Genomic DNA, 22,211 nt, shown 5'->3' with positions numbered 1-22,211 from the left:
GATCTAATAAAAAGAACGAACTGAGCAAGCTGATTTTGATTTATGTTGAAAATCTAGCCCAGTAGCTGAAAAAGATGTAAGGAAGAGAACACAATATAATTTAACTGTCTAAAAATATACTGCTAGTCTTGCACATAAAACCACAGCACGATTGGGATAATATGCTCATTCCTAAAAAAATTAGCTCTAGTGGAATGCACAATGAGATTGGAGATAACACAAATGGCTATAAATATTGCTCGCAGTTTCAAGCGACCTATGAATAGGAGTTTACAAATGTCAAAGGCCAGCATGCATGATAGTTGGTGGAGCAAACCCGGAACCCTGTACCCAGAACTATCTGGGTACAGCCCACAACCACACAGATTGCAGAGCAGACAGACCAAGCAACTGTGGCTTCGCCACCCTGTAACAACCTGGCTCGACAGCAGCTAAAACAGGATCTCTATTTCATTTGTGCCAACCATAACCGAGCCAGTGATGTCAAGTGAAGCAACATCTATACTTGCAGTCTGATTCTGTCCATTGTATGGATGGATTCCTTTACAAGCAGACAATAGCTGGTGGAACCCAGCAAAAGCAAAGCAAGGACCCTTTGGTTTTAAGGAAGAAAACAGGCAATCAAAACACTGCCCGGTGTTATGCAACATGTCCACTAAGTGCCTGACCATTCAAGCAACACAGCTAACAATGATCGTGATTGTGGACAACACACGCACAGTGAATAGTGAAGCCTTCAACTTACAGACACCTCAAGTGCAATTGCAGAGTGAGTACAGTTTACGCTCGTTACAACGAACCCACGTACAACGGATTTTCGGATATAATGGACCATATTTCTGCCTTACTTTGTTCTACCTATTTTATTAATGCAACGAAGTTAGCTTTTATCAGACTGCGCTACAATGGACTATCGGCTACAGCAGACGAAATTAGCGGCAATTTTTGTCAAAATCGGGCGTATAAAACAGACTTATGCCATGTCAACATGGGCTGGCAACTGACTTGCAAGGGTCAGCCGACGATCGCGGCTCAATATCTAGTGCGCGAGGGAGGGACGAAAGCAGGGCGGAAGCGTGTCATCTTTCGCGTGCGAGGCGGGCGAGGGAAGGGGGGGGGGGATTCTACTCCGGCGGCTGCCATATCTTGAAAGCAATTTGCAATGTGGACAAAGTGCGCACCTGCGCGGGCGCCGTATCTTGAAAGCAATCTACGATGTGGACAAAGTGTGCCCAGTACCGGTAGCTTCGTATGCGTTATGCTTTTGAAGCTTAGTTTGCAATGAGGCGAGAGACAGCACGAATGTCGATTTTCTCGCTGCTGCTGCAACGCTTAATTTATCTTGCTTAATTTGCTATTGCAATCGATGCTTCGCCTTTCGGGTGAAACTAAGATTTTTTCGTTCATTTTTTACTTTGGACGTTTGTCACTCACTCCTTGCAATAAAGTTGTTAGACATCGTAACAAAAGTTTCAGAAGTGAGGCGTTTCGGGTATTACGGACTTAGGATAAAACGGCCGTTTTTTGTCGGATTATCAGGATCCGTTATAATGAGAGTCGACTGTAGTAACTTTTTTCATGCTAACACTTTTTTTTCAGGCAACCACCAGAATTTCCTAAATCTTTTTATACTTGATTCATTGTGAACTGCTTTCATTATTGTAATACCATCAGTTCATTCGTTATTTTTTGTTGTCTGTTACAGGCAATTTTTTCATGTTCTTGAGTTGCAGATAGGCAAGGCCACAGAAACAGTCTATTTGAAGCTTGACATTTCTTCGAACAGAAGTTAGGCACGCTTTTGCTGTGCTCCATGCGATGTTATTGCTGGCGATACGAGGCAAGGAAATTGCTCAGGCGCCAGCGCCAAGGTGTTTTTATTGAGCTGCATCCACGTGGGACAGGCTGCTAGAGGCTCTAAATCTGCATCGCAATCGTCAGCACTAAGTTGAAGCTGTGAACACAGCTTGCTAAAGCTTTCCAGGTCTAAATAGCTTACTTGAGGAGAAGAAGCAATCAAAAACACCACAATTCCAGCATTGAAAAAGGCAGCCATCATCGCTGCAGCCGCCTAACTCTGCCTCACCATTTTAAAACCCAGGAGAAACAGACTTTCGCAGCATTTCTGCCAACCATGCCCAGGAAAAAGTTTTCTGGGAAGCTGGCGCCATCTTAATAGCACCGTAAGGTCTTGAACATAGAAACAAAAAATGTCGGCTGCAGCCATTCAAAGAAGTTTGTAGTAATGCAATTTTCTCTATGGCAGGGTTACTTTTTGCATACTGACCTCACAGAGGTTTTATCTGTGTTTTGTTCTAAGAACACAAAGTGCCATACCTGGTTGTAGACATTCATGAGCGTCAGGTGGTCCCCAGCCGGGGAGAAGAAGTTCTTGCGTGCCGTGTCAGCATGTAAGGCCTTGTCCTTGGGCCGGTAGAAGACAGAGCTGTTCACCGACAGCATGGCAGCGATGGTGAGCACCTCCTCTGAGCAGCGATACTTCTCAGATGCGATGAGCATTTTGGCCATCATAGGGTCAACGGGAAATTCAGCCATCCGCCGGCCCAGTTTTGTGAGCTCACCCAGATGGTTCAGAGCACCCAGCGCATACAGTTGCTCCAGGGCAAGGACCTGTAGTGATGGCAAGGTGACAGGGTATGGTCCACATTGCATCTGCACACTGGCACAGAAACTAGAGGATTCTGGTGCTGAAAAAACTTTCAGATTCCATTCCCCTCCAGAGCAGCGAAGCTCCAGTAAGAGTGCAAGTGAGAAGGCACATACATGTTGGTTGAGATTTTGGGGCGTGCTAGAGAACCACAGGTCACTGAAAGTAAGCTGGAACCCCGCAATTAAGGCATCTCTCACGGCCCAACAGTCACTTTGTGAGAAAAATCAATCACCCTATATCAACTTTCCAGAGAAGTTACAAAGCAAAGAATTTGTCACACAAAGCAACTAAAATGACTCCAGTAGAGAATTTCGCATTCCCTGAGTGAGAAACAATTTCAATTGGGGAACTAATAGGCAATACTATACTGTTGAAATCAAGATGATCGTGGAATTGGGCAGCACAAGTGATGTGTGAAGGAAGTAACTAGTGGCTATAAGAGAAATAACCTCTAGAGAAGAGAAATGCAGCTGTGGACAGCGAAGAATTGGTTGTAATTAAATGAGGTTAGGGCTAACTACAGAGCACTTGGAGAGGCAGACAAATTCTGTTAGTCATACTGACAACTTCAGAATATGGCAGGCCTAACAAGGGTGGGCAAGCTAACATGGACACCTTACCTATGAGTGCTTCCCATCAGAGTGGACAGCGTTGCCATAACATGATGTTAGTTTCGTGTATGCCACCGCCAACCTTTATGATGCAATTGGGTTTTACCAGTAAGACTACTTCCATCTTACAGTAATGCTTTGTAAACTGGTTGGCTGAACTATGAGGAGTTAAGGCGACGAAACAAAAGTGGGCAGGCAGACTTTTCACGAACATTCACTCAGAAAAGACAAACATGCATTATTCTACTGTATTGCTTGTGCTACACTAGTGTTAAGCATAGGCTTCAGCAGTAGTTCCATCGATGACATGAAATGCTTCTTGGCTATAGTGTATTAGAGTTTTGATTATGAATAGAATAACAGTAACCGGCCAAACTGCTTTAAAAGGGCGATTGCATCCCATGCGCCCAGTGATGTGTAGTGATTGTACCAAGGTATGAATTGGGTCTAGACGATTTGACATCCTTTTCATAAGGAAATAATGGTAGGTGAAAAGAGAACAAAAGGTAAAATACACACGTAAGTATAAGCATCTTCTAAGATGGGTGATGACCACCAATCTTGACTGAGGTGGTATTTATTGCAGTGGGTACCACCATGCGACGCGTTCAGCTCAATTCGAGTACATAACCCTGGTTGTGCCGGTGTGGCTAGCCTTGCCGAAAATGAAAGTGGATGAGAAGCCACTTGTGCCCAAATCAAGGCTTGCATTTGTGAATCTGAACTGCAGTGAACACAAGATGCTGCTTTGCACTTGGCACGTGGGTCTTTCTACGAATGAATGCTTTCCTGAGTGCACAAATGAGGCCAGTATCTGAGATTGCAGTGCATACCAAACTGACTACTGCCTCTGTTACTCTGCACTATAGTTGCCTAGCTCTCATTACACGGTTCATATTTGCCCCATGACAGGCAGGTTCAAAGCACAATCTAACGTCCAGATTGCACACAACAGTAGAAAGTACCAAAAGATGGCCAGGCAGAGTTATGCAGGAAGCAGCTCGTCTGCACACTACAAGAGGGCTGTGCTGCATTCTAGTATCATTTCATAGTATCAGCTGTTAAGAGCTCATCTGTACTAAGTCTGTGTTTAGTCATTTGTCCACTTCATTACGGTAAACATCCATCTGTGATGAGTGATGTGCCACTGTAGGCATCACAGGATATGTTCTACATACACTGTTTGCAAAGAATGCTCACAGGTGATTGACTGATGGATTCCTTAAGTTTAATGTCCCGAAGAAACACTGGGGTTATGAGAGACACCAAAGTGGAGAGTTTTGGATTAATTTTGATTTCCTGCGGTTCTTTAGTGCACATTTTAATCGAAGCACTACTACATGAGCATTTCTGCACTTCGCCTTCATCAAAATGCAGTCACAGTGCCAGGGAGTTGAACCTGTGACCTCATGCCCAGTAGCACAATGCCATAGCCACTGAGCCACTGCGGCAGTATCCTCACAGGCTGAAGAATGTAAGTATCAAGGTGAAATTGCAGACAGCTGGTCAGCCTGATGCAAATGCAGGTGAGGTCATAAACATTGTCTGGTAAAATCCTGATGTTCCTAATTAATTAAAGCTGCAAGGAACCCCCAAAGTGTCAGTTGCTGCAGCAGTCAGCGGAGCATGGGTGCATTCTCAAAGAATCCTCGCAGACAGGATAACTAGAAGTATTGAGGTATTGTTTGTCAAAATCCTAGCCTGTAATTTATTGCCAAAGTTGCAATGAATCTTGACTGAGCAGCCACAGCAGCCAGTGGAGAGTCTTTGCAAAATTTGTAGTTGTAGGTTGGTAGAATAAGCTGATGCTCACTCGTTCACCAATACTTTCTATATATATATACTACAATATATGTATATATATACCATATATACACTCACTCATACTCATAAAGACTCACGCTTGTCAGCACTCACTCACATTCCTACTCATACTCACTAACACTTGCTTGTCTTTACAGTCGCTTCCATTTATATTCACAATTACCGGCACCCACTCAGGCTCATACTCGCATCCACTCCCACTCACATACATAATCACGTCTACTCACAATTACTGACAGTCACTCACTTTCATACCAACATCTGCTCAAAATCACCGTCACTGACTTTTGTTTGTACTCACGTTAACCGGTGCTCTCTTGTTTTACTCGCATCCACTTGAACACGGCGGCACTCACTCTCTTTCATACTGGCATTCACTCACACCCTTTAACACTCACTAACATTTTATCTCACGCCCGTGAAATTAGTGTGGGGCGAGCATGAGTTGGTGGGCTCATAAGATGCCATATGACTGACAGTCTTCGTGTAAACTTCTGCACACTTGAGTGATCTCTGAAAACTCCAACACCACTGAAAAACTGCATTTGAAAATCCCTGCAGGCCTTCAAGGGTTTGCTCTCAGCTGATGCTGTTCTTGATGTATGCTTACTGAAGCTCGCACAGATACGCCGGTGTTTCCTTCCCCCCCCCCCCCCCCCCATTAAGGCCACAGGCAACTTCAAGATTTTATTTGAAGGAAACAGACTTGGCAAAAAGGTAACTGTTCAGCTGCTTGTTTCCTGACCACATCCATGACATTTCAGAGCTTGCACGCAAAACCTTTCGTTGAATTGCTTTTTTTTTTATATTCTGCACCATGACAAAAAGCTGACTTGCATATGAAAGCTTTGCAATTAAATGCGGGGAAAAAAAAAGACGACAGGGAAAGCAAATGCAGACAGGGAAAGGCAGCATGAACAAATGAAAGAGGCAAAAAAAATAAATAATAATAAACTTGTTTTTGCAAACACACCAAAGTCTCGTGAGCAGGTGGGTCGAGGAAGTCGAAGTGGAGCAGATCGTTGATGCCTAATGACTTGAGCATTAGTACCACATTTCCGAGGTTCACCCGCTGGATCTCGGGCACTGTGTTATCCTCGAGCTCATGCTCGTATGCCCATGCAGTGTAGAGGCGGAAGCACTTGCCTGCAGCCACACGACCTGCACGGCCTGAACGCTGCCGGGCGGATGCCTGCATTAAAGCGATGGCAAGAATGAGCACAGTGCATTGTACAACTTGCTACGTTGAACATTTGGTTACATTATAATGCATTGTAATATTGTGTTAACTGCTCTTGAGAAGATACTGTCAAAATTCACGACATCACGGGGAGCTAATGCGGAAATTTCAAGGTGGTCACCACCTGTCTTTTGTTCTGGCATCCTTTCTGGTTTATCAAGCCTCCACTCACGGCAACACTGATATTTTTGATATTCCGGATGTTTAATCTACCAATCTAGCTAAACGTAATGCTTTTCTTCAGTGCCCGTTTAACCCTTTACATAAGAAAAAAAATTTTTTTCTTGCCGAGTTTCAGTATCAGCTGCAGAGTTTCTGGCTAAATATCTTCGGACAACACTGAAATGACAGGCAGCAAGCTTCATTTGTTTGTTTGGAGCAGGAACCAGAATGAGGAAGAAGCTTGGCATGCGACTTGCTTTCTTTTGAAAGCACAATGAGAGAAGACAGACCAATGCAAGATCTCCGGTTGTAGTGGTAGTGGTATCACACACAAAATGTAAAGCAAATAAATGCAAGTACACGTATAGTTCAGATGTGACGAGAGCTGTCTGTAAACATTAAAAATGAAGCCATAGGTGGCTTGGGGTGAAGCTCACTTCCAGTTTTCTGCCTGATGTTTCTCTATTGCTCAAAAAGTTTCCACAAAGAAGTAATTTCCCCCCCTGATCAAGCTTATTCCAGGTGTATTTGGTACATTTATTTGGAAAATAAAAAAAATGTTTTCAGGTATTAATGTGTATCTTCCTTAAAGGGTTGATGTAACGACTAGCTTTGACAAATGTTAGAACTATGGGCTCTTATTTACTGAAAACATTCAATTCAGCTAAAGGGCCCAATCAGATTTGTTTTCAACGTAATGTCACTTCACAGTATGCAGACTAGGATGCGACCAGATGCTTGCCTTGGAGATGGGTGTGACAACCAGCGAGTCCATGCCTGTACGTGCGTTGTAGCTGTTTTGCTTGCAGAAGCCTGGATCAATGACGTAGATGATGCCATCAATTGTCAGAGAGGTCTCTGCAATGTTAGTTGCCAGCACCACCTGCAAGCATGCCAAACCAATCCCAACAAGATTTTAAGAAACTCGGCCACGAGCTCGAGAGAACAGCATTGATAGGTTTGTGGAGGAGCCCTTCCTTTGCAAGAGTCACATTCAAACAGCACATACATACCGTATTTATTCGAATATAAGGCGAGGCTTTTTTTCCCAGAATCCTCAGCGTTGAAGTCACCCCCCCCCCCCCCCCCTATGTGCGAGACTTATAGATGCAGTTACTGCTTTAATATAGCGGTGGCAGCAGCACCACATTTCTGGCAAACCAGATATTAAATGGCAGCATAAATTGTACCAAATAATTTGGCAATTGAGAAAGTACCATGTTTTTGTACATATAACCAGCAGCGAGAATTTGCAAAAATTTAACAGTAAAGGTGGAGTGTGAGTTAATGAATTTTGCCTTATAGTGTGGCTTCACGGTATCGTAGCTTGCCCTGCCATAAAGCCACACATCAAGGGAAAGTTTTTACCAATTCAGCTTTATCGTCTCCTAGGGAACACCCCTGCCTCCACATGTAGAAGCTCCCGTCCCCCTATTTTATGGTTGCCATTTTGCGCTTTGCCTGGTTGGTAATTCAGTATTTTGGTCTATCCCTGCTGAGTCAATAATCTGTCAGCTACTCTACAGGGCGTCCCAACTATCATGCACCAAGATTTAAAAATATGCGAATGCCACGTAGCTGGACAGAACCAAGGTAATGTTGTTTGCCATCGCTTGGAGATACTCAGAGTATCTTTTGCATTCTGTCTAATTACGTAATTAGCCTTAATTAATTAACCAACTTCACAAATATTCAAATTAAATGAGAAGTGTGAATGAGAAAATTCTAGCGCAACATTAGAAACTCCTGACACAGCTTTCTCTTGCTCAATACGTGTTACATAAAAGTTCTTCTGAGCATGAAAGACGCTCGCAAATACAAGCAAAATTGCCACACAACTCGCTGCTCAAGGCACTTTGTGAGGCGACAACTGCAGGCAATGCGACACACAGGCATTGCACTTGTTTTAGTTATTAAATACTTTCACAAATAGTGGCCTCGCAGTTTTCCCATGTTATAGTAAGTGATCACGCTACTGTCAACAATTGTGCCACGACTGCTTCTGCACCCATAGGTAAAGTTATTCAGTCAGTACTGGGGACAAGTAGCTATGTACTTTTTGTAAATTGCTTTGAGTTCACGAGGTACACTGATATGGGAGAGTGCTATGCTATTAGTCTGTGTGTGCATGTGGGCATACATTCTTTTTTTTCATCATTCACTGAGCATATTTGAAGTAGCATACCAAGCCTTTAGCTATGCTAACCTCTCCAGTTAAAACAGTCTCTTTCTACATGGTTAGCAGGAACCATTTCGCTTGTGCACAGAGGACAATGATGGCTATTGCATACACCACCTCAGTGTTTGGCATCACCAGGCAGGTGACTACTTTGTGTCACCATGTTGCTTTGCATGTTCAGGGATAGGGATTGCCCAAAGTAATTTTGAAGCAAGTAAAATTGCATTTTACTTGCATTTTACTGGTCACAATTAGCACATGGGTAACGATTAGTACATGGCCGGGGTAGTTAGAGAAGTATGGGAGAGGCCTTTGCCCTGCAGTGGGCATAGCCAGGCTGATGATGATGATGATGAAAATTGCATTTTGTGGCAGCTTGGAGCAGACTAAATTTCATTTTGAAGCAGTTTGGAGCAGGCCAATCTGAATTTTGGAGCAGAGTATCCTGATACTGAAACCGTCTAGTGCATGCAAATTTTGATAATAGTGCTGGTATATCTTTAATTAGTGTTAGCGATCACAAAAAGACATGTATACTGCAATACTAATGAGTCAGAAATATTGAAAAGTAGCCCAAGAGATTGTTTATGCTAAATACGATTTTCTTTAATGTCTGGAGAGTGTTGGCGAAGTGCCTGGAAACATGCTTCACCAAAAGTATGTACGGAGAAGCCACAGTTAAGGAACTAGTATTGAGACTTATGGGAAGAAATTTCTAGATAACAGACCAGGACGTTTCCAAAGCACTTAATGCTTAACTTTCTAGCACATTATCTGTTTTTCCATGTCTTGAAGCTTCGAGAGTGCAAGCTCCAGGCTGGAGTTGCCTTTTGTTAGAAGAGCATAGTCAGCATAGAGCACAGAAGGAAACCTTTCGTGATCTTTTTATTTGGCATTGCTAACCAGTGTCAGGCGAGGTGTCAGGTGAGATACTCTCAAATTACAATGTTGACAATGCAAGTGCTTATTTGCTAGCTCACATTGCCAGGTGCAATGCCATTAGCAACAACGTCTGCCAATGCTGCCAGGTCCTGTGGGAAAAAGTGACCAAATGTGCTTTCTAAACAGAAAGAGCACCCCAAGAAGCATTTTATGTCTCTAATAGTAAAAAAGTTCAGCAGCATGTTGCACTCCTGCAACACGTAAAGGTGAAAGCCTGCTGCACATGTGGTAATCCATTAAGTTATACTATCGGAGGGATCAGACTTCTTGCAAAACATAACGAGCTGCGGTGTGAAGTAAATGTATAGTGCTATAGGTCTATCTTCTCAACGACACATGCGAGCACCTAATGCACTACCTAAAAGTAGGGGCGTGCAAATATTTAATAATTTCAAATATTATCAAATGTTATATTTTTTATATTCGTCTTTTATTCAAAAACTAGGCATTTGAAAATTTTCTAATATTCGATTGGATACGGATATTCAAAACAAATTGAATATATTGCTGGCTGTGCAGGAGCAAGCATGGCTCTTAGCATTTATTCCTGTATAATCTAAGTGTGTCTGATTTGGTGCTTAATTCTGCGATAAATTCATGCTGCGGGCAAATTTTCACCTGTAAAACATGCTTAGCCATTGGTCTGCTCAGCTATGCAGGAAAGCCAGCCTCTCAGTAACAAGGGGGCACGGGTTTGCGAACAGCGAGGGTGCACTCTTTTGCAGGTTCCACCCCCAACCTTGAGCTTATCACTTGATAGCAAAAGCAATGAGTGACGACAGGTATAGAGACAAATGCCTCTGGGTTTACGGCAAATTGATGCTGGACCGTTTTTTCGTAGGCGCCGCCATATTGTGAACGCAGTGGCGCCGCCTATGAGCAGCGCAATACTGGCTTGGGTGAAAGCGGTCTTTTGCATGGCAGGTATACGCTCGGCGGTAGGTTCTGGCGTTTGTTTTCGCGGTCGTGCAGTCTGTTTAGTATGACGTGCGTCTTCTACGTGGTAAACGGTTCTGTGAGATGTGCTGAAGGGGTTTAAGGCGTCATGGCCGCAATTTATGCTGGCGTTGAGGTGGACAAAACACGCAGAGCGATGTGTGCGTGCATATTTGAGCCTACAATCAGCCTCGGACATCAATTGTGTATTTCTGAATGTTCCAATCACTAATGTGACGTTATTGCAGTATTATCCTCTATTTCTAAGCTGCGGTTTAGGAGCCATGAAACATACGCGACGATCGTAACAGCGTGGGTACCGTTCTGCTACGATAGAAGCTGTGATGTCATACTTTGACAAGCGTTCAAACTGTTCGCTGCAGGTTACACTGCGTGACTACTTGGTTCGATGGATGTTTCCGCCCCTGAATAAAATAATTTTGGCAAGTAATAGCAGCATACCTTACAGTCTGAATCAAGCTGGTCCAGCAAAGGGACTGTTTACGAACTGCGCGAGCGTCCTAAGCAGTGGTAGGTGCTGGATTACAGGTATCTTTGTTCTATATACCGCATGGTCCAAGCATATACGGGGGATCAGCGGTTATATATTTATAGACGTTGTGCGGCGTGACTATGCGAGGTCGTATGGCAGCGTTAGACCGTTTTCTCTTGCTTTTTCGAGAAAGAGGATGATAACCGATTTTTTTTTTCGGTTGTGTTCATTCCGTTCTCTACGACGCACTCACACGTATTACAAAAATTTTGTCCTCAAAAATAAGGATCGCATTCTTTTTATGCGATCCCTCTCATATATTATGGCTGTATACAGGCCAAAAAGGCAATGCGAAGCGGACAGCTTACATATGTATTGTGCTGGTTCACCAACCGCAGTGATCGCTGTGTTGAGCAGCGCCATCGGCGTCATGCAGGAAGGCTAGCGTAGACATATGGTAACTTGAAGCCTACTAGACTTGAAATGCGCGAGAACGATGCCGGTGCATCACAAATATTTGATAGCGCCTGCTGCTTAGATATTTCGTGGTTGCCTTAGGTTGGCCGTGCACGAGCATGCGCTCTTACGCTTTATGTTTTACTCCCTACGCTAAGTGATCAGATAGTGAGCAGATTTACCATTTCATGCTGCTAATACAGAGACACCGGTTTTCTTTGTTGAATTAAAACCGATATAAGCAAAATAGTTCACAACACATACACACACCGCTACTGATAATGTGCGTACACCGCGGCTGATACAGCGCGTCACATTATTGCGCCCCCAAGAGATATTCCCGCCTACTGTAGTTACCGATGCACCGAAAGGCTTCCCTGACGACCTTATATGAACGGACATGGCGTAAATTTCACAAAGTACCATTTAAAACATCTCGAAATCGTTCGGCAGCACGCGACAGCAATATTTTCAAGCAGCGCCGCACCGGATCGCCCAAGCCAGAGAGGAGGAAAGGCTCTCCGCGCGCCCTTTCCTCCTCGCCCGATGAAAAGGTCTATAATAAGGCACAGGTTGGTGAGAACAGACAACTAGCAGAAATTATTCAATTTTCCAAAGCTAACATGAGCCAAATACACAATCTTTTAGAATAATGGCTTACTAGTTGAATTTTTTTACCAATGACAATGTAACTGCAATGTTCCAACTTGTTCAAATAAACCAACTTGCTAATAAATGCATGTGCATATCATTATTCGATATTCAATTCGATATTCGATTCTAAGTACGTATTCATATTCAATTTGTACTAGAAAATTTTTATATTTGCCCACCCATACCTAAAGGTTCTTTTGTTTTCTTCTCTCTCTCTTTCTTTCCTTCTTTCTTTCTTTTGCTTCATTCATATTCAGCCACTGCATATTTTCTTGCTTACATAGATATGAGGCATTCCTGATGATATTTTTTGAATCACTGCTTTTTTTGCATCACTGGACTGGAACCCACTTTTTTATGGTATGAGCGATTGCAATGAGCCACTTAAGGCTTTTGCCTTAGAAATACACATATACTATAGTAGAGGGTGGGCGAATATAAACTTTTTCGAATACGAATCGAATAGTAAGTATTGAGTATCAAATAGTCAAATGCAGACGCATATACTGACATTTTACAGCAGAAATATTAATTTTGGCATCATTAGATACCATGCGTGTACTGACTAGACAAGAAAAAAAAAAACTATCACGGGATATTAGGATAAGTTTTAAGAGCAATATCACTAATTGTAATTAAAATAACTGCACAAAAGCCTCTAAACATCTTCAGAGCCTGGTTACCAACAGGCTTTCAGAATGAATGGCTGCTGTATGATTATACTCATGCACAACTGTTCTTGGCTATGAAGTAAAAGCTACGGGGGGCAGAGCTTCTGCACATGACTGTATTCGTACACAATGTAGTCTGGGCGTGCTTGGCATTTGTTTCAGTTTCTTTGACCTCGCACAACTTCTTTACTTTAGTAACGGAAAAGACAATTAACTCCGCATGAATCAATCAATGTTTATACACATCCGATATGTACCCAGTTTCAAACACCGAGCAACGCAGCTTGTGTTGGAGCTTCAAAGCGGTCATATGACCTCAGCATCAGTTGGGACTTGCACAACTGATGCTGGCATCGGTAGAGCCAGCACCGCAGTCAGCTCGCTCACTTGCTTGTAGTTTGTGCCAATGATTGCGATTTCCAGATTAGTTCTCTTGGTTTCTGCATAGATGCTGCAAACGCTTGTTCTGAGTGTTTTGAGAGTCTTTTGTTGCTGAAGTTAGTCAACAGCCTCTCAAGGGAGTTGACTGGCAGCACAGCAAGCGACGAACACTCACCAGAAGACGTGGGCACCATTTTGCCTTTGCGGAATGCATAAAACATGTGACGGTCTCCGGTGCCCGAAAACTCAAGAAGGCAAACTAAAAATACAATAAAATACCAGACTCTCACTGGTGAATTTTATGTATCAGATCAAGTTAGGTGCTGTAAAAAGCGAAAAATATTGTTTCGTATTTCCCACGCAAGAAAACACGAACAAAACTGCGGGACTACTTCTAGCAGTGGTGAATGAGGCACGCTTTGGTTCCATAGTAGGGTTGTGCAAACATCAAATATCACCGAATCGAACCGAACAGTGAATGTTTAAATAATTCAATTTGCAAATCAAATGTCTACTACTCGATTTTTAGATATATTTGATGTACAGACTTGCGCATTACCATATGTAGCGTGTGCCATGGAGCCCCTCGTGCTTGATGCCGTCCAAGCGATCATTTCAATTTGTTTTCAGTGCAAAAGAAGCGCCGAGTGCAATGCGAATGGGCCGTCCCGGCTGACACGGTATCGCATTTTGTTACTGCAAGTGCTCCCTGACGTTGGCCTGATGTGGGGATCGCACACATAGTGCCAGAATAACGCAATTCGCAGAACGGCACCACGTTGGCCGGGGCCGCCTCTGTCAGTACAAGGTTCACCAGGTTCAACAGGACCGACCAAAATAATAATGTGACATGGACAGAGGGAACGGCAACATAACCAGCATCTTTCCTAAAGTAAGAAGACAGGGCTTATTAGCTGGTGATCGGCATGCAGATCATGTTGGATATGCGGTGCAAACTTCACGCGGCTTCAACAGTAATCAATCTAATCCGCATGCATGACCTCAGGACCAATCACATGATGACCCACTCGTATAAACATTAGTGGCAAGCATTCCCCGATGGCTTGCCACACCTTACTCCATCAGCCAATGGCAAATTTTTGACATGGCTGCACTGCCTAGGCCATTAGGCCTAATCGGCGCTGCTTCACAGGGCATCGACGAAAGAAGTTACACTTTCATGCTGAATCAGTGCAGATCTATGCGCAGCAGCCACACGATACCGGGAAAGCCAACAAACCACCTTGAACACAAAAGCAAGTGCACGGGGAAGTGAGTGCATGAGTTTAAAGTTGTTCACTGCCACCATCTTTGCGACAGACCATATGGCAACCTCTCATTCTCGCCGCCGCTTGTAGACACATATCAATCTCTTTTTGTAGCTTCGAACAACCAGTCACAAGAATAGCTTTGGATTTATACGGTGGCAGAGAAAGTGACATATGGCCGGTTGCATGCATTTTCGCGGACAGCAGATGAACGATGGGGGGGGGGGGGGGGTTGTAGATTGTATAATTCTTGCAGATTGTAGAATCTTTGACAGGCGGCAAATCACACCAAACCTGACAATGAAATGGAGCCGACAGTGCCTGCTCTTTACTGTTGGTGCCCGCAACATGAGTTACATGATGCGCGGTCCTTTCGTCTGTCGCTAAGATTGGCCTTCTGATAACCTGCTGTAAAGTTGTGATGGCCTTTCTGCATTTTATAGAAAAACTGAAAAGCAAAACTTTCTATGCAATAAATAAAAGATTGATGCAAAATACAGGTCCACTGTTAAACTGAGAACTTCATTGGAATTCAGCAAAGAGAGCATCACTAATTCGTTAGTTTTAGAGGAAGAAAAATGAAACACTTGATTCTATTCAACAGGAATTCTTTCGATAAAAAAAAAAAAAAAAATTTCCAGACCTTTATATACCAGAACTGAGCAGTAAAGTGCTGGCACACTAATTTGGTGTTCTCTTTCATAAGAGTAGACCGAACAGGTACAGATCCCGGGAAATATTTTTCCAAGCCTGGTTACGTTTCTCAATAGCTAGACCATGAAAATAAGGTTAAAGAAATAGCCTGCAAAACTGAAGCATTTAAAATGTCATTTTTCCCCAGAACCATAAGCCAATGGAACAAGCTACCATCCGATGTCGCAACGATTCTCTCAAATGATATATTTTCAAACTCTATACGCCCACTGAAGTAAGAGAGTGTTTTTGTGTGTATGTGTGAGTATGAAAGTGTTCTGGGTACATGTTTTGTTTTGCCTGCTTTATTTATTCATTTTTTGTTTCCTTCACCTCCCCCGCTGTAATCCCTACGGGCGCTGTGGGTATTGTGATAAATAAATAAATAAATAAATAAATAAATAAATAAATAAATAAATAAATAAATAAACTGTATGTCTTGATTTCTGTGTACCTATGTTACTGATAGCTTGGAAAATTCTTGTTATGCAATACTAGGAGACTCCCAAGTATATGCAGCGCCATATTTTCTTGCCTAAAATTTGTAAGCATTAAATTTTGTGAAAAACTTTCGGATATTCGATTTGATATTCGGCTTTTTCTTCTCGATTCCATTCGATTCAAAATCTACTATTCCGTATTCGCAGACCCCTATTTCATAGCCTTCGCTTCATAGCCAAGAAAAGCTTCCCAAAAATGTTTAATGGTTGTGGAAACAAAAGAAAAAGCTGCTGATAGACCTGTGTGCCATATAAACATGTAAAAAGGCCCATTGCAAGAAAAACATCCTTGGCTGTAGCATAATAGAAAATGGCTACACGACTAGGCTACAAAGAATACTAAATTACAGACTACAAGCAAAAATCGCAGGTTGTCATGTATGCTTCTGCCATGAAATCGAAAACAAAGTTTGCATTACCCATTGTGTTTCTGCATTGCTTTGAAAACTTTTGTCATTGTTTTACTTCTGATAACTTGTGGTATTTTGTTTAGCTGGCGGAGAACAGTAACCAGACTGTTCAGTTGGTGTGAAATATTTGGTTAGTTTCAATGTTTGCAAATACCGAATAGTTAGTTTTCTAATACGAATAGTCTGTATAATATTCGATTAGCGTTTTAAACTTCGAATATTCGCCCACCCTTAATATATAGGCACAAAGGAAAGAAATAGGCATTTATAGGAACTATAAAGTCAGTGCTAAACCACTTCTTGACAAACAATTCGTGCTCATACACTAAAAGGATGCTGCCCTGATGCACAGGAAGAAACAGGCATTTGCCTATAATCCAGTCTCTAGTGACGAGCAAGGCCACTATGTTTGTAGCTTGGGTACAAAGCCTCAAGTTGTCGATTAATTCGCCCTCGCTCTGCAGTCGGCTAGCCTCCTCGTTAGCTCAGGTGGTAGAGCGACTGCCCCGGAAAGGCGTTGGTCCCGGGTTCGAGTCCTGGGCCAGGACAAATTTTTCTTCAATTGCGAGGCTTTCTTTCTGAGAAACCTGTATTGGCCTCCTTTGTAGCTTTGTGCTGGAATTCGGGTGGATGCCAATTTCTCCCTTTTATATACTTTCCTCCACCTTGCGGGCTTCCGCAGAACTGATTCACCACAAATAGCTTATTAACAAGGAGGGGGAATGATGAGACAAACTTTGCCTGAAGTGAACATGAACAAGACAACTGCACCTTTCTAGCCCCTATAGGTGTCGGTTCAAAGATTTTGGCCTGCAGCTCAGTGGGCAGGTTGGCATAGATTGGCAGGATCATCAGCTCCCGGATCTTGGAGCCCAGCTTGCGAGTCCTCTCCTGCAAGAATAAAACATGCCGACAGTGACACCAAGCTTGAAAACAGCAATGCAAAGCTAAAACAAATTCACAATTATCACATTTCCCAATCAGTTAAAGGAGCCCTGAGCCAGCACTTGAGCTTGGTGAAAAAATACATTCTGCAGATAGCTTACGCTACTGCGAACATCTCTGCCAAATTTTTCACTCGTGCGCGGCACATGGGGCTCACAAGCAGAGTGCGAAGTCACCTTTTTCTCAAACACTCTTTCAACAGAAGCCTTCTGTTTCAGAGTTGCCATATTTTGTCATTAGCGAATTCCCATACACCCCTGCTATTAGCCGATAGCTGACATCAATCAAGAAGCGTGAGCCGACTATTGTCTGCTCATGCTCAGCTACGCCTGTCCATGTAGGAATGAAACTTTGACCACATTTTTTTATCAGGTGTTGCAGTCGTCACATCTTGCTAATTTCGATTAGTCTGGAATGCTCAACTGGCCTCGAACTATGCAAAACTTAAGAAGAAGCTTTAGCTCAGATGCTCCTATCTAAATACATGTAAGAGGAGAATTCGTTTTTGTCAGGAGCCACTGCACCAAACTTGACAAGGTCTGTTGCATTTAAAAGAAAAACCTAAAATCTAGTGACTGTTGGTTTCTAATTTTTGATTTACATTGTCAATTTTTTTACCAAAAATTGGCAAAAATTGCAAATTTTCAGAAAACAAAACTATAAAGTTTACAACTCCGTATCTGAGCAATGAAAAATGATATCACAATTCTGCAAATTGCATCTCATAGTACATCTAAAGCGGACAAAATTTATATGTTACACATGAATCTAAAAAAAAATGGAATAATGTGCAAATACAGGTTTTGCAAAACCCTTGTACACAAGGTAACAAATTCATGTAATATATAAATTAACATACAGAATTTGTCCGCTTTGAGTGATCTAATGGATGCCGTTTACAGAACCACGAGATCTGTTCTTGACGGAGAGCTATTAATTTGTAAACTTCGTGCTTCTATTTTTTCAAATTTTCGAATTTTTGAAAATTCTTTAAATAATATTAAGGTCCTAAATCGAAATTACACTTCCAACGGTCACTAGAATGTAACTTCATCTCTCAAATGCAGTAAATTTCATTAATATCGGTCCAGGGGTTATCTCAGGAAAACGTTTTTGCATTTTACATGTATTTGAATGGGCCGCATCGGAGCTGGGCCCGAGCTAAAGCTTCCTCTTAAGCCCGGACCCCACGTATGCTATGCCTGCCATGCCTCGTGAGGAATGGTGGTTAGTATCTACAAGGGATGCATGCCAGTGCATGCTGACTCCCAGCGACCCCTGTCCAGACGTGCTCTGTACTGAGCTTTGTATCGAGGGCTACAATGCACACAATCTGGATTTGCTTACTATCTGTGCAGGACAAAGCCGGTGCACACCACATATTACGGCGAGGCTGGAGCATGTGAGCATGCACTCCAAGCCTGCCGTCCACTTACAGTTGTGCATAGTTGCGTCTGCTGCTAGCATAAATAATGCAGCTGCTGCAAGGTGTCGTGACACACTCTACTGCCATAACGCTGTAGGCAGGGCATCGCCACTCTACCGCCACTGGCACTTTGCTCCTTCAGAACGGAAGACATTGAGGGCAAATGGGGAAGGTAAATATCGCGCTTAATGTATCTACATTTGTAACAAGTCCTACTGAAAAATTTTTGGGGTGATATATTTTTGAGATGTACTATACTCGTTCCAAGACATTTTTGAGGCTTCAAAGAAATGTGGTTCAGGGCCTCCATAAATGTCATCAGAGGGCTTGCCAGCAAAATCACAATTAAGCCAGGGATATCTTGCCAGCGTGTTAGCATGATAAGTGAATCAGCTTTGCTTTTCAACAATGGTTTTGACAGCACTGTCTGCCACTGTACGGCTTGCACTAAAGATATAAAAAAGAAAGAAAAAAAAAAACCAACCAAAAATGATAACAACAAAACAACTGCTTGCTCCACCCACTGCCTCATGCAAGTCTACAATGTGACACAAAGAATAGCAGGAAAAAAAAAATTCAAACCAATCTCACGGTTTCTTTCCTAGTGATAATCAAAGTGATGCATGCCTCCATTCATCATTTTGGTTGAATGTCAATGGCACTGTTTGTACTATTACATGTTCAATATTCTGAGCTTTGTCTGAATTTCAACTTCCGTGTGACCACATACCTAAAGCTTAGCAAGCATCTGATGCCAAAGAGTAATGTATATTGTAGCAACCTTCTGAGACACTGGTAAATAAAACAAAGCTATTAAGGGTGAATCCATGTCCACAACTGAAATTCGATGTGCTAGCATAGTTCATGTCAATGGAATTCTTCACTAGCGTCCAACTGACCTCGAGCCACTGTTCTACCTTCATTTCTTGGCCAGCCCAGCTGTTCGTGCCACGATGAACGCTGCCTGTTCTTGCTGAACTGCGCCATGGTAAGGCACTCATGGTGTACAAAGCAAAGGGTGAAGGGCACACTACTTGAACATGGCCAAGTTGCCATGGCACTATCCCCCTCCTAAGACGCATCGTCGCGATGCATACACGCACAGAAGCAGTTATTCTTTATGTCCCCCAGAACGCTCGCTTGATTCCTCATGATGTCTTATAATAAGCTATCATGCAGACAATGTGTACGAGTTCCGTGGGGTTGCGGCGTCTTGAGCACTCACGTCCGGCCGGCAGATTTCGCTTCGTAAGTGAAGTCGCAAGTACGATGCAGTACTTCACGAGGGCTGAAGTATCGGCAAAAGAGCTTTATGGAGAATACACGGCATCGCACTGGGATCCATACCTACACCTTGTCACTGGGCTGATAATGGGCTTCACTAGGTCGCAGGTTGCGTGTGCTTGAGTCGATGCACTGTTGGCGGTATATTCGGTACCTTCAAACGTCTTCAAACTTGTAAAATCTGCAAGTTTTTTTTTTTTTTTTTTTCTTTATTCAGACATATCCCCGCTTAGCCCGAAAGCGTTACAGCAGGGGGGTTACAAGCATGAAAAGAATACATCTTGATTCTCACTGCACACCTGTTCACATGACAGTCCATTCCACTGAGCGATAGTTCTTACAAAAAAAGAGTTGGCATACAGGCCCGTCCTAGCCCGGTATTCTCTAATTTTGCACTGGTGGTCAGTGCGTGCCGATATATAGCTTGGCGGTTTTAAGTACATTTCCCTATCAATTCCAGTTTTGTTGTGATAGATTTCATACAGAAGCTTTAGCCGCAGCCTCTTTCGGCGAGACGACAGGGACTCCCAGTTGAGCTCTGTTTTCATTACTGTGCAACTGTACCTCCTCCCGTACCTACCCAAGACGAACCTGGCTGCTCTGTTTTGTATTTTTTCTAGTTTATTTATGAGACATATCTGTGACGGGTCCCATAGGGGACAAGCATATTCCAAAATGGGTCGTATACAAGTTAGGTACGCCGTGCTTCTAAGGTTAGAATTTGCGCATTTTAAATTTCTTTGAATGTAATTCAGAGCAACTGCCGCTTTGCCAACTACATAGTCCACGTGTGCCCGCCAAGAGCAGTCGCCCGACAGCATCACGCCCAAATATTTAGTCTTGGATTTAGTACTTAATATATGATTCATTAGACTGTAGCTGGCATCGATTACACTTTTCTTCTTAGTAAACCGCACATGGACGCACTTTCCGGTATTCAAATTCATTTTCCACTTTGAGCACCATTCGCAAATACGATCTAGGTCGGCCTGTAGTTTGAGAACGTCGTCTTCATTATCGATTTTTCTATACACAATACAGTCATCTGCGAAGAGCCGCATGTTAGAGTCAATACCTAAGGTAATATCATTAATATATATAAGAAAAAGAAGAGGCCCCAGAACTGATCCTTGCGGGACGCCTGATGTGACCTGAAGATAATCTGAATTAGTACCATTTAGGACCACACGTTGACGGCGACTTGACAAATAGTTCTTTATCCAGCTAAAAACACTAGAATCTATACTTAACATTCGAAGTTTATGAAGTAGTAAAGAATGGCAGACAGTATCAAATGCTTTGCGGAAGTCCAGAAATATGCAGTCTATTTGTCCACCCATATCAAGTACAGACGCCAGGTCATCATAAAATTCAATCAGTTGTGTCGCGCATGAAAACCCCTTGCGAAATCCGTGTTGTCTGTTTGTAAGCAATGTGTTGTCCGTTAGATGTTCCATGATAGCCTTATATATTATGTGTTCCATGATCTTGCACGAAATCGAAGTAAGTGAGATAGGCCTATAATTAGTAACTTCTTTTTTAGAGCCCGCTTTGTGAATAGGGACTACATTTGCAATTTTCCAGTCCTGTGGCATCTGACCAGTAGTTAATGACTTGTGAAATATTAAATAAAGGTAAAGCGAGATGGCGTGAGAACACCGTTTTAAAATTCTCGGAGAGATACCGTCAGGACCGATAGCCTTACTTTCATCAAGGTTTCTTAGCAGAGATTCAATGCCGCTAACACTGAGTTCGACTGGTTTCATAAGAGGAACGTTGCTATCGGATGATTTTGGGCTGCATGCAGATTGAGAAAGAAAGACTGATTGGAAATATCTGTTTAGGCATGTCGCTTTTTCTGCATCGTCAGAAAGAATGCGTTCATTGAAAATAATTTCATTTATTCCAGCAGGGTCAGACCCACATCCCTTCAAATATTGCCAGAACGGTTTAGGATTTGTTTTCATTTTGTCATTTAATCGTTTAAGATACTGTTCTTTTGCTTTTTTCGACAGGTCTTTGTATTCGCGTGTTAATTCTTGTAGCCTTTTAAAACACGCATGTGTTTTTGTTCTTTTATATCTTTGAAACACATGCCTTCGTTTTTTAATTAACCTCAATACACGAAAGGTGATCCATGGTTTCTTACGCTTTTGGAGTCTAGCCGATTCAATACTTGGTACGAAATTCTCTGTAAGGTCAAACAGCTTTTGTTTAAATGTGCTCCATAAAAATTGTACTTCCTGTTCCTCCGCAAAGCATTCAAAAACAGGAAGAAAATCAAGAAGTTTATCAGAAATTGATGAATAATCGCCCTTTTCAAAGAAGAAAATTTTTCTGCTGATGCACTTTTTTATGCGCTGTACTTTCGTTTTGATCTCTGCAACCACAACCCGATGATCACTGATACCTGGAATGACATTAACATTACCAACTAAATTTGGCGAATTACAAAGGAGAAGATC

The 22,211-nt window shown here is 42.6% G+C and overlaps 1 protein-coding gene across 1 annotated transcript in view; it reads right to left on the bottom strand.

Moving 5' to 3' along the window:
• The window catches only part of l(2)37Cb (DEAH-box helicase 16 lethal (2) 37Cb), a 118,219-nt gene that overhangs the window by 7,241 nt on the left and 88,767 nt on the right, over positions 1–22,211 (bottom strand). Inside the window, exons 16-19 of the mRNA XM_050166553.2 lie at positions 16,863–16,982; positions 7,251–7,391; positions 6,080–6,298; positions 2,338–2,631 (exon numbers count right to left, since the gene is read on the bottom strand). Coding sequence (XP_050022510.1) covers positions 2,338–2,631; positions 6,080–6,298; positions 7,251–7,391; positions 16,863–16,982 — 774 coding nt within the window. The remainder of the gene's footprint in view (positions 1–2,337; positions 2,632–6,079; positions 6,299–7,250; positions 7,392–16,862; positions 16,983–22,211) is intronic.

This window comes from Dermacentor andersoni, chromosome 1, assembly GCF_023375885.2.
Source record: "Dermacentor andersoni chromosome 1, qqDerAnde1_hic_scaffold, whole genome shotgun sequence".
Taxonomy (NCBI): domain Eukaryota; kingdom Metazoa; phylum Arthropoda; class Arachnida; order Ixodida; family Ixodidae; genus Dermacentor; species Dermacentor andersoni.
The sequence above is the reverse complement of the archived record's forward strand: the minus strand, read 5'-3'. Positions and strand labels throughout refer to the sequence as shown.